The sequence below is a fragment of the Pectinophora gossypiella genome, chromosome 7, assembly GCF_024362695.1.
Source record: "Pectinophora gossypiella chromosome 7, ilPecGoss1.1, whole genome shotgun sequence".
In the NCBI taxonomy this organism is placed as follows: domain Eukaryota; kingdom Metazoa; phylum Arthropoda; class Insecta; order Lepidoptera; family Gelechiidae; genus Pectinophora; species Pectinophora gossypiella.
In genome coordinates this window covers 14,003,815-14,020,326 of record NC_065410.1, presented here as the reverse complement: position 1 = coordinate 14,020,326, position 16,512 = coordinate 14,003,815, and the positions used below count along the sequence as shown (strand labels likewise).

The window sequence follows — 16,512 nt, the reverse complement described above, 5'->3', positions numbered from 1 at the left end:
CTCCTATGTAATCAAAATACAGAAAAAAAAAATATTACTGGTGCTCAAGAGTTCAGAGCAGTTATTCCCTTTATAAAAATGAGGAAGCTCGACAAATTTACACCATTCAACGTGTTTGAGAAACTAGTAATCTTCTCTTGAGAAAATGTGGCAGATCTCGATGCTGCCGATGCCGAGCTGTCATCTACGGCCGTGTAGGTTCAAAAATACCACTACCGGCGCTCGCATCAAAGATCTAACCAGCGTGTATTGAATGGCTTGCATATTAATTGGAGCTCGATAATATTTGGAGCCATTATTTCATGTCTACAACCTCCTTAGCAATGAAGGCAGCGTTCAATCTGCCACCGCCTAACCTACATGTAATCAAGAAAACTATGTAAAACAGCTATGCTTCGAGCTAAGGGAAGAAGACTAACGACAGTTATGACAAATCTCAAATACCTCTTGACTAACCCTGCCATGGTGATAACGACGCCATGATCAGGACCCACAACTTATTGAGGTACTGTAATTAAGTACTACAAGGTGGCTATAGCAGAAAGAGAAAAAACACGGTTTGGTCTGAAGTACTAACTTAACCTATACCCATTCGCAATGCGGATCAGATATGGTTTGCTGTGGCTCTAGACAAAATGTCTTCCCATAGACAGGTTTATGCGGAGGTCACCCTAGGATACACACTGGTGGCGCATGGAATCGAACTTGTATGTATCATTATACACGACACGTTATTGATATCTAAGATCGTATTTTCAGAAATATTTTGATATATATTAATTTATATTACTTTTCACAAAAAAAAAAATTTGGTGTTTGATGTTACAACTAAAATTATATCATTAAACACGGACTGTGAGAATTCAAGGATTGCGTGTATTTTAATATATGTTGAGTTGCATTTACTTACACCAAAATATTTAGTGAAAATCTTCATTTCACTTTAATGCAAGTTAAGATGAATTGTGTTACACGTGTTATAACAGCATGAATCCTTCACAAACAGTACTTATATCACTAGACACAAAAATTATCTCCGTATTTATAATAGCTACAGTTACGAGAATTAGACAGAAAGAAAGAGAATTTTTTGAACATGAAGTGTGTGCTAATAACTCAAAAGTGATACAACTCGAGTTGTATTACTTTTCACCGACGGTACAGAATTTATCTTAAAACTAGTACACGAACCAATTGTAATAAGTTTCATGTAGATAATCGCTTATCGCTTTATCGCTAACAGTAGCACAGACATCTTTTGCGTACCTTTGTATTAAATCGTGGGCTTAAAGGGCTCACGGAGAGATGTCGTGACGTATGTTAGTATTAATTTCGAAGAGTGTTAAGTTTTGATAATTAATATGGGCGTTTAACTTCAAATGACATTGTATGCTGGATTAGGTTTGTTTTGAAAGTGGAAACAGAATAATGAGATGGAATGAACAAGGACTTAGGTGTTCTTTAATGACAAAATATCTTTGAATATTCAAATATGAAACTGAAAATATTTTTTAGGAGCAAAGCCGTTGGTGAGTTCGGACATTATTTTATAATATTTTTATTTATGTTGGTAGGATTAATTATGTTTATTACTTTTTTTTCATTATTTTGTATTATAAACTTCTTTCACCCTAAAAGTTTGCCTGGCAGAAATTGCTGTTTAGCAATAAGGCCTCCTATTGTGCTTATTTAATTCCTCTGTATATGTCCTGAGTTTGTATATTGTGCAATAACAAAATATTGATTAATTTATTTATTTATTTACAATGGAAAATTTTGAAGTTGTTTAAATATGTGCCCGGGGTATTTGAATTCGCAATACCATAAGAAACGTCTTCGTGCCCTTTCTAGGAAACTGAAATAAGCTAGGTCTATCTTTTTGTCTCTACCTGCCCATATCCCCATTCTATAAGTACATCTGGGTCCGCATCGTCACTTATACAGGTAAAATAGACAAATCAAGAGGATCCAAATACCTACCTTAACTTTAATCGTTCTCAGTCATCATCTCCCTAGCATTATCCCGGTTTTTACAGGGTCCGCTAACCTAACCTGAAGATTTGACAGGTCCGATTTTTTACAAACGCTACTGCCTGTCTGACCTTCCGAGCTTCCAACCCGCGAAGGGAAAACAAGCCCAATACAGGTTAGGTCACACCCCCGAAAATGCATTTCTCGGGAATATGGGTTTCCTCTCAATGTTTTTCTTCACCGCTGAGTACGTGATAATCCAAACATGAATTTGGAAATAAATTCGACAATCGTTGGCTTAGGCCTAAGGTGGCTTCGAACCATTGACTTCAAAGTGAGAGGCAAGCGTTCTACCAACTGGGAGGCATGTCGCGGCTTCCCTTTATTCATTTCGTCAGACACAGTCTACCATCCCTTTATGCCAGTTTATATTCGATTCTCAAAGCCGTAATCAAATTCTTACCTAAGGCAGATTCTCTCTACCTTAAGCCACATGTACAAACACCCCCATATCAAGATAGTCTTTGAAGTGTCCCATCTCTGTCTCCACTGACAAAGGTCGGCTATTAGCAGATTGGTCGGGCTCACATCAATCAACGTACGGATTGACACACAAAGCGATTACTGATTGATCAACCTAATGGGAATTTCAAAATGCATTGTATTTTTAGGAACTCTCTTTGATGACTTTTAGAGATGTATTCTAGAATCGAACAGAGCCTGTCTAGAATAACTAAAGGTCACAATTCTCATTCACCATTGTACTATCTATTTTGGTAACTGTAGGTACTTACAGGAGAACCAAAATGATCGAATATTTATTGCAGGTACTTATCGAGTTCAGAACTGAGCTCATTAGAGAAGGTATTGTCATTTAATTTTAACAAAGTTGTGGTCTTGGCTGCCACTACTTCTTTATTCACCTATCCACATACTTGGTTCTATACGCCTGCAACAATATTCATAGCAATGGTTATCACCGTACTCTTTGCTCATTATACGTATTTTAGCAGGCAAAAATGTCACCTTTCGCCGCACTTAATTACAATCAAAAATATAATAAGTACCTATCTTATTAACGACGTCTCTCCCCGAAGCATGTCAAATATAATTGGAGACCAAGTTTATAATTGCTGTCTTTATAAATAGTTTGAACGAAGCCCCTCTTATTGATTCCGGCCCTTGTTAGAACGAATTAGGGGATTCAAATTGAGAGATGTAAATGCTAGGGGGAACTTGTTCTGGGTAAATACTTGCAAAGTTTTTCGATCTAGTAAAATAAATAAATTGGAGGTGCTTGAATGTTAAGTTTGGAGTTTAAATGAAAATACAGATGGCAAATAAACAGATGGCAAAGTTTCATACGATAAACGGTTTATAGTACCTATACGAGGAATTTGAATTAAGTCTTACTATGCGAATGGTAAGTTGTAATTATATTTGCAAAATGTGCAAATACTACACAGCAATGTACACAATAATAAAACAGGCGCTATAGGTACGCTTATTTCTAACAAAGATAATAATAATCTTCCAGCCAATCATACCAATACCCAATACATTACCATGTCCTAATGTTTGTCAGTGCAACGCTTTATAGGTACTTTCTCTAATTTTCTTTAGTACCATTTTCTAGTTCCAATGGATAAGAGCCTTCACCACTACCCATTTCTTCGACAAACACAGTATGTCTTACAGATCTTCGTTTGATACAGAGAAAAATATTGCTAAATAAATAAAATTGTAAAATAAAATCAGACTCACTCCCAACAAACCTAATTAACTGATCACTTATCTTGGGACCTTATGACTGCGGCAGAAGGTTGACAAAACTTAATAACCCAAGACCACGACTCCCCATAATTCCTGCTCAGTGTTTGTTAGAAAGCTTGTTAAGAGAGCACAAGCCTGGGTAGCGGTGTAAATTTTGCCAACTACCCTACTGAGATTGGGGCCATAAGACCGGCAATTGCAGCTGGTACCACGTTATTTGCAAGCCTTAGTGAGTAGCTAGAAGTAAATATACCTCACTTTCGGAATAAAGTTTAATTTAAAACTCAGTAGATTTTTTGTAGTTGAGAATCTTTTATAATTATTCTCCTCGTTTCAAGCATGCAACGTGGTTGTGGGTTGCATAAATTACTGGACTAGTGATAGAAATAGATTAAGGCAGAAGAGGCCGTGGATCAAATAAAAGCAATTTACGCATAATGAATTTAATAGAAACAAAATCTTTCCATAAGTAAAAATCCAAATTAAATTATATTGGAAAGAAATAAAATAAAAAAAATGGGTGCATTTTGCATTGACCACAAAGGATAGGAGGAGCTTGCCTACAACCGATACAATGACGACACGTGGTTTAATCTGGTGGCAAAAAAGGGCCAGACGACACAAAAGATGCATGCGACCTCCTGCCACTGACTACACCTGCCGAGCGTGTGGTAAACCATGCCGCTCTCGCATTGGCTTATATATAGTTATGAAAAAAGTGCCTTCTAGACACTGTAGAAATCATCTCGACAAGATATGTAAGGCTTGTTGATAATGAATTACAAAATTGAACATCCAAGAAACTCCTACAAGAGTCTTCCCGCTGTTCTTCTACCCCGTCTGTCCTTAAGCGTTGTCTAATAAATTGGGCGGCGCCATTGTACGGGCTCACTTACTGGCAGACTTATTTACCTGTACGTTGTGACAGCCAACCGCTGCCTCGCCAGCATTCAAGGACTTGATTGCACTGATATGTCTCTGTTGATATGGAAATTTAGTAGTCTGCGTAGCTTGTGCGACAAGGCGGGAATTCCATAACTCTACGCGCGTTATTGGAATGCAAGGGAAATACGTACGTAGACCGTAAATTATTGGTGAAAAATACAAAAATATTTTGCTGTTGTGAAGAACTTCCATTAAATATAAAAAAATAGGCGAAATTTTTATTTATAGAATATGTTGCAACAAACCTGATTCATTAAATTTCAATCCTAGTGGTTGATTTTTTGTGACTGATAATTTTATTTTACACTAAATCCCCTCTCATATTAAGTCAAGCTTCATGTACATTTTATCTATTTCATAAAATAGACAAATATGATTTACAAACTCGATTACGATGTCCCCTTTACGCAACACTACAAACGCAATAAATTAATTTGTCACCCACCTTCCCTATTTTTAAAAGTTTTAAAAATATGCAAAAAACACCCTCCCCAAAATAAACATAACATTTGCAAATTTTTGGCTAGGAACCGACTGGCAAATCTCCCACGTGGCTACTCGACGGAATAACCAGGGAATATCCCCCAAAAATGTACTTGGATAAATTCAGGACAGGAGTAAGGGCAAGGTGAAAGAGGCGCAAGTAAAAACTATCTATTTAATGTTTACTGATGATACGATGAGCTATAGAATCATTTAGTTGTCGAGCATTACATAAGGTGGAAATACTAAAATGAAGTAAATATCTCAATAGTTACCATTTTAACAAGTGAACTTCTGATGAGACTAGTACCATAACTTGAGATAACCATTAACTTTTAATTACACTTGAGAGAAGGTCTATAATACTGTAGAGCTGATCAAAGTCATCCTTATAAACATTTAAACTATCCTACGACTTTGAAGATAATATAACTTGCAAACGAAGATTACGCAGAAAATGACACATTTAAATTTCAAAAGATTATTAATTATAACGAAGCTGAAGAAGGCAGATATGAAAACAACTTAACACGTTGACACAACAATTTTGTATAGAAGGATGTGACCATTCTATCGGCACAAGTATCTACCAGTAAATACATATAGGTAGTGAATTGATCGGCTGTAGCTGTTGACGCATCGTAGCATGGGTGATGTTTTACACAGAAATATACCTGTGTTATTAGACAGTGTTAAACATTCTGTCATTCTGCAACAACGACGAGCATAGCAGTTCTGTCAGAGTAGTATGTCAAGTAAGATTATGACCTTTCTGTCCATGAACATGTTAACGAAGAAAATATGTAACCAATTTCAATGATGCCACAAAATGTGCTGCCAAGTTGCCAACAACGTCTCTGTTCTTCTACCCTGGCGAATGGGAATACCCAGCAACGATACTGTTTATCCGGGATTAAATTTTGCAGAGACCGACTTTGTCGACTCTATGGGCTCATCTCCACAAATAAATACGGACGAAGAGGATTGTTGGAATCATTTTGGATTTTTTAGTTCGTTGATTATATCCGTCTATGATATACTTAATATTTCGTAACGTAATTTGGATTATGAGTTAAGTTCGCTTTGAAGGTTTAGATTTGGGTGAAACAGTTCACTGCAGGTTATCGTTATGCGAAGCATTTGTAACAGAGTTGTCCAAAAATTTTTCAGCATGTATTTGAGATTTGCATAATATAGTCTACATAATTGACTTCCTTATCATATTAATCATAGACTTCCAAACTTAAAAAAGTAATTAAAAATTACAGATAACACATCAAAGAAATTGTTTCTCTAGCTTATGACGATAAAAGAAATTGTTCATAAAGAACAGCTAATTACATGGTCTTAAATAAAGCTCATCACGATCTTAAAATTCCAGCAATCTGATATACCTCTAGGGCGGTTTCAGCAGATGGCAAACAACTTTGTTTTACGAAGACTTAAATTGTCACAAGAGACATTAATGGAAGTATTTAAGAACTAAAAGCCAGAAGGTGACTCTCTTTCTAAGTAAATTGCCAGACTTCGTCTGTCAGCATGAAGTATAATTATGAGATTAAACGAACTTACCTGTAAGTGAAGTTCTATCTCAATTATACGAAAGCTCCTTGTTCGAGAGGTTTTTAACAGTGTAGTCTACGTCTTATGCTCCAGCATCGTCACAATTTTCAAAGCTCATATCCAAAGCTAAAAAAAAAAAGTTAGTTTCCCGCTTCCTGAACGCAGCTGTCAACTAATGTCATTATGTTTAAAGCATGTTTCATGGACAACTCCATCACCTGTGGAAGCTTTAGGGCGGGATATTAAAATTGAAGGGAGGGAGTCCTCTCGAACAAGGAGCTTTCGTATAATTGAGATAGAACTTCACTTACAGGTAAGTTCGTTTAATCTCATAATTATACTCGCTCCTTGTTCGAGAGGTTTTTAACAGTGTAGATGTTCAAAGTTTAGTTGGGAATGAAACATTTAAATTGAAACGAGTACCAATAATATGATTATTCATTAATGAATAAAGTACATACATTGTTATCACAAAAGCTAATTAAGCTGCCCATGACTTTAATCCCAATAAAGGCAGTCAGAGGCACAGCCGTCTCCTGATAAACTCAGCGCGGCGTTCCACCAAACGTTTTGATATTATCATGTAAAAAACAATAAGAATAATAACTGTTCGCTAAACAAGTTTCACCAGTTCTCAAGAATGGAATCGATATTATGTATGTTATATATGGTTATACTATACTGTACTAGAATAGATACTATTGTGTATGTGTGGGTATATCTCGGCATCGGCCGTTGGATAATCAATATACGTCAGTGTGCAACTAGCCGGTCTTTGATTTACTCGTCCCTACGTTCGCATACCTAACAGTGGCGACGATTACCCGCGTTTGATATAAAAATAATAATATGGCAAGTTTCGGGATTTTATCGGTTTTTGATCGCGATTTACAGACGTGGCAAACTTATAAAAACAGGCTCGAACAATGGTTTATTGCGAACGATGTCAAGGACGAGGTGAAGAAGCGGGCTATTCTCCTCAGCGCACTCAGCGACGGTACCTACCGTCTAGCGGCGGATTTGGCGTTGCCCAAACAGCTGCCGAATTTGCCCTACGAAGACATCACCAAATTGTTAGATGACCATTTCACACCCAAAAGGACTGGGTTTGGAGATAGATACAATTTTTATACGGCGACACAAAATATTGGTGAAACATTTACACAGTTTGCGGCAAGGTTGCGAGGGTTGACCGCGCAATGTCAGTTTCTCAATGTGGAAGAGGCTCTGAGGGATCGGTTCTTAATGGGGATGCTCTCAGGACCAGAGAAGGAGAAACTTTTCGCGCAGGACTTCCAGGTGTTGACGTTAGCGAAAGCAGCAGAATTAGCGGACAGCATGCGGAGCGCACGAGCGGTTGTAACGGCGGCGGCGGCGTCGACGCAGGGGCCGACTCACTCCGATCAGATGTTCAAAATTACAAAAAGTGCTAAAAACGTCGACATAAATAAAGTGCAGTGTTCGGTGTGTGGCTATAATAATCACGATTCGTCCAAATGTCGGTTTGCAAATTACAAATGTAAAAAATGTAACGAAAAAGGCCACTTGCGTCGCATGTGCAAAAAAATGAATTATGTCCAATGTGAAGGCAAGTCGGAGGGTGCTGACGACGATGGTGAGTTGCTTCATATTCGTACTTTCAATGGTGAACCGATGACCGAAACGGTAGTAATACAGGGGGTGCGAATGAAGTTTCAGATTGACAGTGGCTCTGCCGTCACGGCGATATCAGAACGTACGTATAAACAATATTTTAAAAATATACCATTATCATTAACCAATAAACGGTTGTTAACTTATACGGGAAGTCAGATTGAATGTTTAGGCATAATTTACTTGACGGTAGTTTATAGAGAACAAAGAAACTCCTTAAACGTATATGTTATACGTAACGGCGGCCCGCCGATATTGGGTCGAGATTTCATTTCGGCTTTCAACCTGGAAATGTTGCCATTACAGTTTGTAGAAAATACGGATGCTTATGTTCAACAGTTACAGACAAGGTTTCCACAGCTTTTTTCAGATCAAATTGGAAAATTCAATAAGTATAAAGTTACTCTTCAATTAAAAGAAAACTCGAAACCAGTGTTTTTTAAAGCACGCCCTATGGCCTACGCATTAAGAGACAAAGTGGACAAAGAAATCGAACGATTAGTAGAAGTAGGTATATTGAAACCGGTCGAGTATTCGGAGTACGCTTCGCCCGTAGTGCCGGTGTTGAAGCGCAGCGGGGCGATCAGGCTCTGCGCGGACTACTCCGTCTCCATCAATAAACAATTACAGGTAGAACAGTATCCATTACCAACAGCACAAGAGCTGTTTACGAAATTACACGGAGGTCAGCAGTTTAGCAAGTTAGACCTTACCCAGGCTTATGCACAATTCGAACTAGACGAACAATCACAAAATTATACGTGCATTAATACCCATAAAGGTCTATTTAAGTATACACGCCTGGTGTTCGGTCTCGCGAGTGCGCCCGCCATATTTCAACGGGCAATGGAGTGCGTGCTGTCGGGAATGGACGGCGTCCTGTGCATGTTAGATGACATATTGGTTACCGGCGTGAATAGATCACAACATCAACAACGGTTAGATGCAGTATTACAAAAATTACAAGATGTAGGGTTGACACTACAACGGGAGAAGTGTGAGTTTTTTAAAGATCAAGTAGAATACTTAGGTTACATCATAGATAAATCGGGGCTGAAAAAGTCGCCCGAAAAAGTAAAGGCTATGACAAATGCGCCGGTACCCGGTAATGTTAGCCAATTACAATCATTTTTGGGGCTTGTAAATTACTACCGTAATTTTGTTTCGGGAGCATCGTCAATGCTCAGCCCCCTTTATGATTTGCTTCAAAAAGAAAACAAGTGGTGCTGGAATGCAGAACATGATGAAGCTTTTAATAACATTAAAACATGTTTAGCCTCAGATCAGGTGTTAGCGCATTTCAACCCTAGTGCAAAAATAATATTGACTGTAGATGCGTCACCAACCGGCTTAGGCGCGGTTCTGTCGCAAGTGGAAGCGGATGGTGTCGAGCGGCCAGTATCGTTTGCTTCACGTACTCTGACAAAATCAGAAAAACGATACGCACAAATTCAGAAAGAAGCTACTGCCATTATTTTCGGAGTACGTAGATTCCATCAATACTTATACGGTAGATCGGTGCCATTCACCTTGCGAACAGACCATAAACCCTTATTATCAATATTTGGTCCATATCGTGGTATTCCTGAAGTCTCTGCTAACCGACTTCAGAGGTACGCCATGTTTTTAAACGGGTATAATTACAACATCGAGTACATCAAAAGCGCGGAGAATAGTGCGGATTACCTATCTCGGTTCAGTTTGCCGGCTAGCGATGAGTCAACGTGTTGCGAGGTGCGGTCACAGTGGGAGCGGTTTGCAGAGACGAGCAATGATATTGTTGAAGATAGGGCTTCATATGTAAATTTTGTAATGGATGGTAGTTTGCCAATAACAATCGATGATTTACGCAACGAAACGAAAAATGATGTTATATTGAGAAAAGTAATTGATTACATTGTTAATGGTTGGCCACAAAAAAATAACAACATCCATATAAGACCATACTATTTATGTAAGACACAGTTGTCATTTGAAAATGGTTGCCTTATGAGGGGCCACAAAGTGGTAATTCCGAGGAAGTTACGGGACAAAATCCTCTCAGATCTTCACGGATCACATATGGGGGTTGTGAAAACTAAAGCAGAGGCTCGTAGCAGATTTTGGTTCCCAGGTGTAGACGACGCCATAGAAAAGATGATTGCAAGTTGTAAAACTTGTATTCAGTTAAGGCAGTCTCCCGCTCGTGTGCCGCTCGCGGTGTGGCCATACCCTAAACAACCTTTCTTTAGAATACACATTGACTTCTTGGGACCGATAAACAATAATACGTACCTCGTTATCGTAGACGCACACACTAAATGGGTTGAAGTGTATTTAATGAACAGTGTTACTAGTAAAACTACGATTATTAAAATACAGGATTATATGTCAAGATTTGGGGTACCGCATACGTTGGTTAGTGATAATGGTACGGCCTTTATATCACAAGAATTCCAAACCTTTTGTAAAATGAACGGTATATCACATGTGACGTCACCTGCTTACCACCCGGCTAGCAACGGGCAGGCGGAGAGTTTCGTAAAGATAGTAAAGAAAGGAATCAAATCGAGTATTTTGGAAAATTCAAACCAAAAAGATAGTCATGTCAAATTACTAAAATACCTTTATGATTATAGAAACTCAGTAAATTCCACTACGGGCTCTTCACCTGCAGAGTTGGTTTTCGGACGGAAACTTCGTTCGCGTCTCGATTTACTCACCAGTGACATAACAGCAGCACCGTCGTCGTCAGACGCCCACACTAATCACGTACAACAAAAACAGTCTTTGCAGACTAAAGCATACGGCGGCAAAAACAAAGAATGTTATAAAAAAGGAAATTATGTATTGTTTAAAATTAGTAATGGGAATAAATGGGGTAAAGGTATTATTGTAAAGAGAATAGGGAAAGTGACTTATTTAGTGAAAGACTCTGAACGAGAAAATGTAATAAAAAAACATAAAAATCAATTGGTGGCCTATAAAGGGACGGATGTAATGACGCCATGGGAATGCCCAATCGATTTACAAGATTTTTCACCCGAGCGATCTGCTGCAGATGCGGGAAGCGTTCCTGGAACTCAATTGTCGTCATCAAGCACAGAGAGAGGCCTTTCACCACTACCGATGACTTACGAAAGACCAATAACACAAGCCTCGCAGAGAACTGAAGTGCCTTCCCCGCGCAATGTGGATTCACAGTTCGGATCGAGGTCAGGTGAAGGAACAGGGGATAATCCGGAGCTCGACGAAGACGAGTTCCATGAAGCAGCAGAAGAAGGAAGTGAGGTCGGCGAGAGCTCTGAGCAGAGACGCCTCGGGGAGGGCGGAAGGCTATTACGTCCAGTCCCGAAAGTTAATTATAGGCCTTTCTTCTTTTTAGATTTTTAAGTTAAATATGTTAATGTTAAGCTATGGGGGAGGGATATTGTGTATGTGTGGGTATATCTCGGCATCGGCCGTTGGATAATCAATATACGTCAGTGTGCAACTAGCCGGTCTTTGATTTACTCGTCCCTACGTTCGCATACCTAACAGATACATAGTTTAAAAGTATATTAAATACCTATTTCACATTACTATCAATTTCACAACAAAAGAACTACACAAGAACAAATTTCTGATGGAGCTCAACATCAAGATTGGCTATAAGAGCCTCACAGGGACCTCACCATAGAGCACATTTCCGAAGCTCTTGAACAACAACGATAGTTATAGTCGAAAGGACTGTGAGACTTCATCATATAGTATAACACTCATTTTTCATTGGCACACCAAGGGCTACAATAATTATCAAAGTTACACATTATTTGTTTACATACATAAAAGAAGAAGAAATACATAAAGAAGAACGGGTAATGACGAGGGCACCCAGACACAAGATTGATTATAACATCCTGTGCTAAGTTGGCAATTGTTGTCGACATTGAGTAGTTAAATGAATCCTAAGACAACATGTCAAATTGATTAGAGAAAATACAAATATAAGTGCAAGTAAGAATTTCGATACATTTATTCAAATGACCTTTTTCATTAAAATATTCAGAACCACTGAACTAAACTTTCCTCTTTATTATAAGATATTGTTAAATGAGGCTGAAAGTATAAAGAGGGGAAATGCATTTACATTATGTACTTGTGTGATAATTATCTTCGGAATAATTAAGATTTTGTTTTTATTAAAATAGATTACCTGAGCCCACGTTATTGTGTATTACCTAATATCGACCATATGGGCTTGGTAATAACATTTAGTATATTTTTTTATGTGGTAATAATAAATATAACTTGTTGTGGATTTTTTTTCTTATTCCTCTATGCAACCTTTCACCCACCAATCAGATGATAGAACAACGTACACACAACACATTAACACACGTAACATTGTTTACGCAGCTATCTCTTTAGTGTAATAATTATTGAATTTGTTTTTAGGACAGTAATAGTAACGTCCTATCATTTACTGGAAAAAATAAATAAATGAATAAAACATATTTTACCCTTAGGTATGCAGTTACATATAAGGATAACATTAATTTATTGATTATCGGTCGTGTAGGTATATTATCATCGTTCGTAAAAATCATCCTTTCCTTTAACCTAACTTAACATGATCCTGTTGTTTGCACAGGGATTCACTTCTCGTACCCATCCTGAAGATTTAATATGTCAGGTTATTTAGTGAAGGGACCTGCCTGATTTACGTTACAACACTAACCGAAAAATAGGATAAACATATATTTATCATGAAAATATTATTGTTACTTCTCCACTGCAGTTTGGTTCCGATTGATTAAGTGGAGGGACATTATTGTTGTAATTTTTATATTAATTGTAAACTGTGTTTTGGGCTGATCAGCAACAACATAATAAATCTACAACAACATAATTTAGAGAAAACGCTAATGGTGATGTAAGTTATATGTTAATAATGAACTATTTTTCCTTCCTTTTCACCTATGAGTTAATAATAAAAAGGGCAACTATTCTATCTAACCGAACTAGGTATCAATATTTTACAATTTCGAATGTAATACTTGAAGGAAATTTTCATTGAAGTTATAATATTATCAGGTAGGTACCTCAATTTATACTGAGATTAGTATTGTTATTCCTGATTAACAAAGACTGGATTTGAATCCCATGTCTTAATGATAATGCTAAAACTTTTAGTGATAGACATTCGGAATTAATTTTACCAAAATTTTGAAAAAGTAAATATCATAAAGGTAGGTATATTTGCTTGTGCAAATTTTCCCATTATAACTTTATAGGGAATTCTTCCTCCTCATGAGGTACTATTCTTAAACGGCCTTGCTGCCTGGGCCACTGTTGATACTAATGGCTGTGAGACTGCTAATACATCTGGTTGTAGCTCTGCTACTACTGCTGGCTGTAGGGCTGCTGGTACTGCTGGTTATGGCACTGCTGATCATGACTGGATGCATCACTGCTTTTATTGCTGGCTGTGGGGCGGCCTGCTGATACTGTTCCTTGTGGGCTTTCTGTTCATGCTGTTGGCTGTGGGGCTGCCTGCTGATACTGTTGTCTCTGTTCCACAGATCCTGTTGCTATCTCGTTTACTCACTCTTCGGGCAATGTTATTCATTATTATTTATGTGCTATTTGAATTTTATGATGTTGGTTGACAGAATTTAATAGCAGTATTCTCTAACCATGTCTTGTGTACAGTTATCTCTTTTGAAAGTAATCTCTGACATTACATACTATTAATACTTTGATTTCTAGCACAGTTGAGGTTGATTAATAGAACAGAGGCTTTTAGGTTTTGAATTGTCGGTTATTTCTTCAGAATTTGTACTCTCATTATTTTATAATAATCAATTTGACATAATAGTCTATTGTTTCTCAGCATTAGTCTAATCTTGAGTTTCAACATGGGTAGGTAAGCCCCGACAATTCAATGGTTTATCTTCGATTCCTCAAGTGACAAACCAAACATGGAAATACAAGTATAAAAAATAGTTGGTCTATGTTCTAGCTATCTACTAGCGTTTAGCAAAAGGCGATACTTGTAGTGGTAGCTTTATGTTATTTGAGTTGATACCATCAAGTCCATTGTCTATCCTCTAAGTGATAGCTCTAGGTATGGAAATGAGAAATAGGTATATAGCGCTTGCTAATGCCGACCATAATCGTGGTAGCTCTTATATTAATAGGGTTCATACCATAAAGTCCATTGTCTATCCTCTAAGTGATAGCTCTAAGTATGGAAATGAGAAATAGGTATATAGCGCTTGCCAATGCCGACCATAATCGTGGTAGCTCTTATGTTAATAGGGTTCATACCATCAAGTCCATTGTCTATCCTCTAAGTGATAGCTCTAAGTATGGAAATGAGAAATAGGTATGTTAGCGCTTGTCAATGGCGACTTTCTTAGTGGTAGCTCTTACATTCATTGTGTTGATACCTTCAAGTCCATTGTCTATCCTCTAAGTGATAGCTCTAGGCATGGAAATGATAAATAGGTATATTAGCGCTTGGCAATGGCGACGTTCCTGGTGGTAGATCTTTTGTTAATTAGGTTGATATCATCAAGTCCATTGTCTATCCTCTAAGTGATAGCTCTAAGTATGGAAATGAGAAATAGGTATGTTAGCGCTTGTCAGTGGCGACCTTCCTAGTGGTAGCTCTTATGTTCATTACATTGATACCTTCAAGTATATTGTCTATCCTCTAAGTGATAGCTCTAGGTATGGAAATGACAAATAGGTATATTAGCGCTTATCAATGGCGACCTTCCTAATGGTAGCTCTTATGTGCATTGTGCCTTTAAGTCCATTGTCTATCCTCTAAGTGATAGCTCTAGGTATGGAAATGTAAAATAGGTATATTAGCGCTTAGCAATGGCAAACTTTCTAGTGATAGCTCTTATGTACATTAAGTTGGTACCATCAAGTCCACTGTCCGTCCGCTAAATGATAGCTCTAGGTATTAAAATAAGGCATAGGTATATTTGCGCTTTGCAACAGTCTTAGTGGTTGATTTTTATGTTAATAGGGTTGATACATCAATTCCATTGTCTATCCTCTATTGTGATAGCTCTAAAAGGAAACAAATAGTCTGTCTATTCTCTAGTCAGACAGTTCACTACTAGTGCTTAACTAGGTGACTCTCCAAGTAGTGTTCTCTTGTTGGTTAGGTTGGTACCAATAATCATCACCCATACGTTGGAAGCTTGAATTATAATAAGATTAGAGTAATTTGGAAGAAATTGCTTACTATAATAAGGCTATCTTTGCCTGTACTCTCTTAACACTCTTTCTGTTTTTATTGTTAGGGTACATTATCATCATCTTATATTGTAAGTATCATTCAGAGAAGATAACATTATTAACACCACTTAACAGAGACTGTGAGAAGGGATTATGTACTGTTATAATATATATAATATCATTTTTAAGTATGGTTATCTTGTAGTAAACCAATTATAATTCTCTAAATGTTTTAAGTGTTATCTTGAATAAGTTATGTATCTTGTCTACCAATGGTGTAGATGACCTCTGTGATATCGAGTACTACTGTGTCATGGGTACTTCTTGATGAACAGGGTAAACATGAAGTGCTTGTCATGTCAAATTATTTCCGAGTTAATTATTTACTTTTCTATGCCATTCTGCGGTTATATTTCACTGGTTCTCTTTGTTTTATAATAAAACTGCTCATTTCATTCGCTGATAGTAAGTTATCAACCGCAACATAAGCCAAGAACACGAATTACAAAAAGAAACAAAAAAAAAAAACATTTTTTTTTTTTTTTTGACAGATGAAAATAAAAACGCGGCAATCAGGGACTGAAGACAAGGCTTAGGCCTATTTTGATCGTGATTTTCGAATATTAAATTACTAAAGTCAAGACTGTATAGTCCTCAGATCTTTGCCTGCCTTATATAAGGCGAATTTAAACAACATCAACATCGGAATAAAGTATAACTTTTAAATCACTGTTATAACACGAACACGATACAATTTTAATATTATTATTATTTCTGTTAATAAAACTAGTTACTTTTATTAGTAATAAGTACCAACTTAAGTTACTTCTTCGAATGTTAGGATTATAAAATTATAACCTCAAAAAAAAGTAATTTGTTTTCGACAATAAAAGGAATGAAATTGAA

The 16,512-nt window shown here is 37.2% G+C and overlaps 1 protein-coding gene across 1 annotated transcript; it reads left to right on the top strand.

Annotated features, from left to right (window-relative positions):
- The first annotated feature begins 7,478 nt into the window (after positions 1-7,478).
- LOC126368362 (uncharacterized) lies at positions 7,479-11,244 on the top strand. Its single transcript, XM_050012287.1, has 2 exons — positions 7,479-8,350; positions 11,155-11,244. Exons 1-2 carry the CDS (start codon positions 7,585-7,587, stop codon positions 11,166-11,168), a joined length of 780 nt encoding a protein of 259 aa, XP_049868244.1. The 5' UTR covers positions 7,479-7,584; the 3' UTR covers positions 11,169-11,244.
- The last annotated feature ends 5,268 nt before the right edge of the window (positions 11,245-16,512 follow it).

Bases quoted from the DNA above. Each gene is read 5' to 3' on its own strand.
- LOC126368362 (XM_050012287.1), top strand. From the start codon at position 7,585: ATGGCAAGTTTCGGGATTTTATCGGTTTTTGATCGCGATTTACAGACG.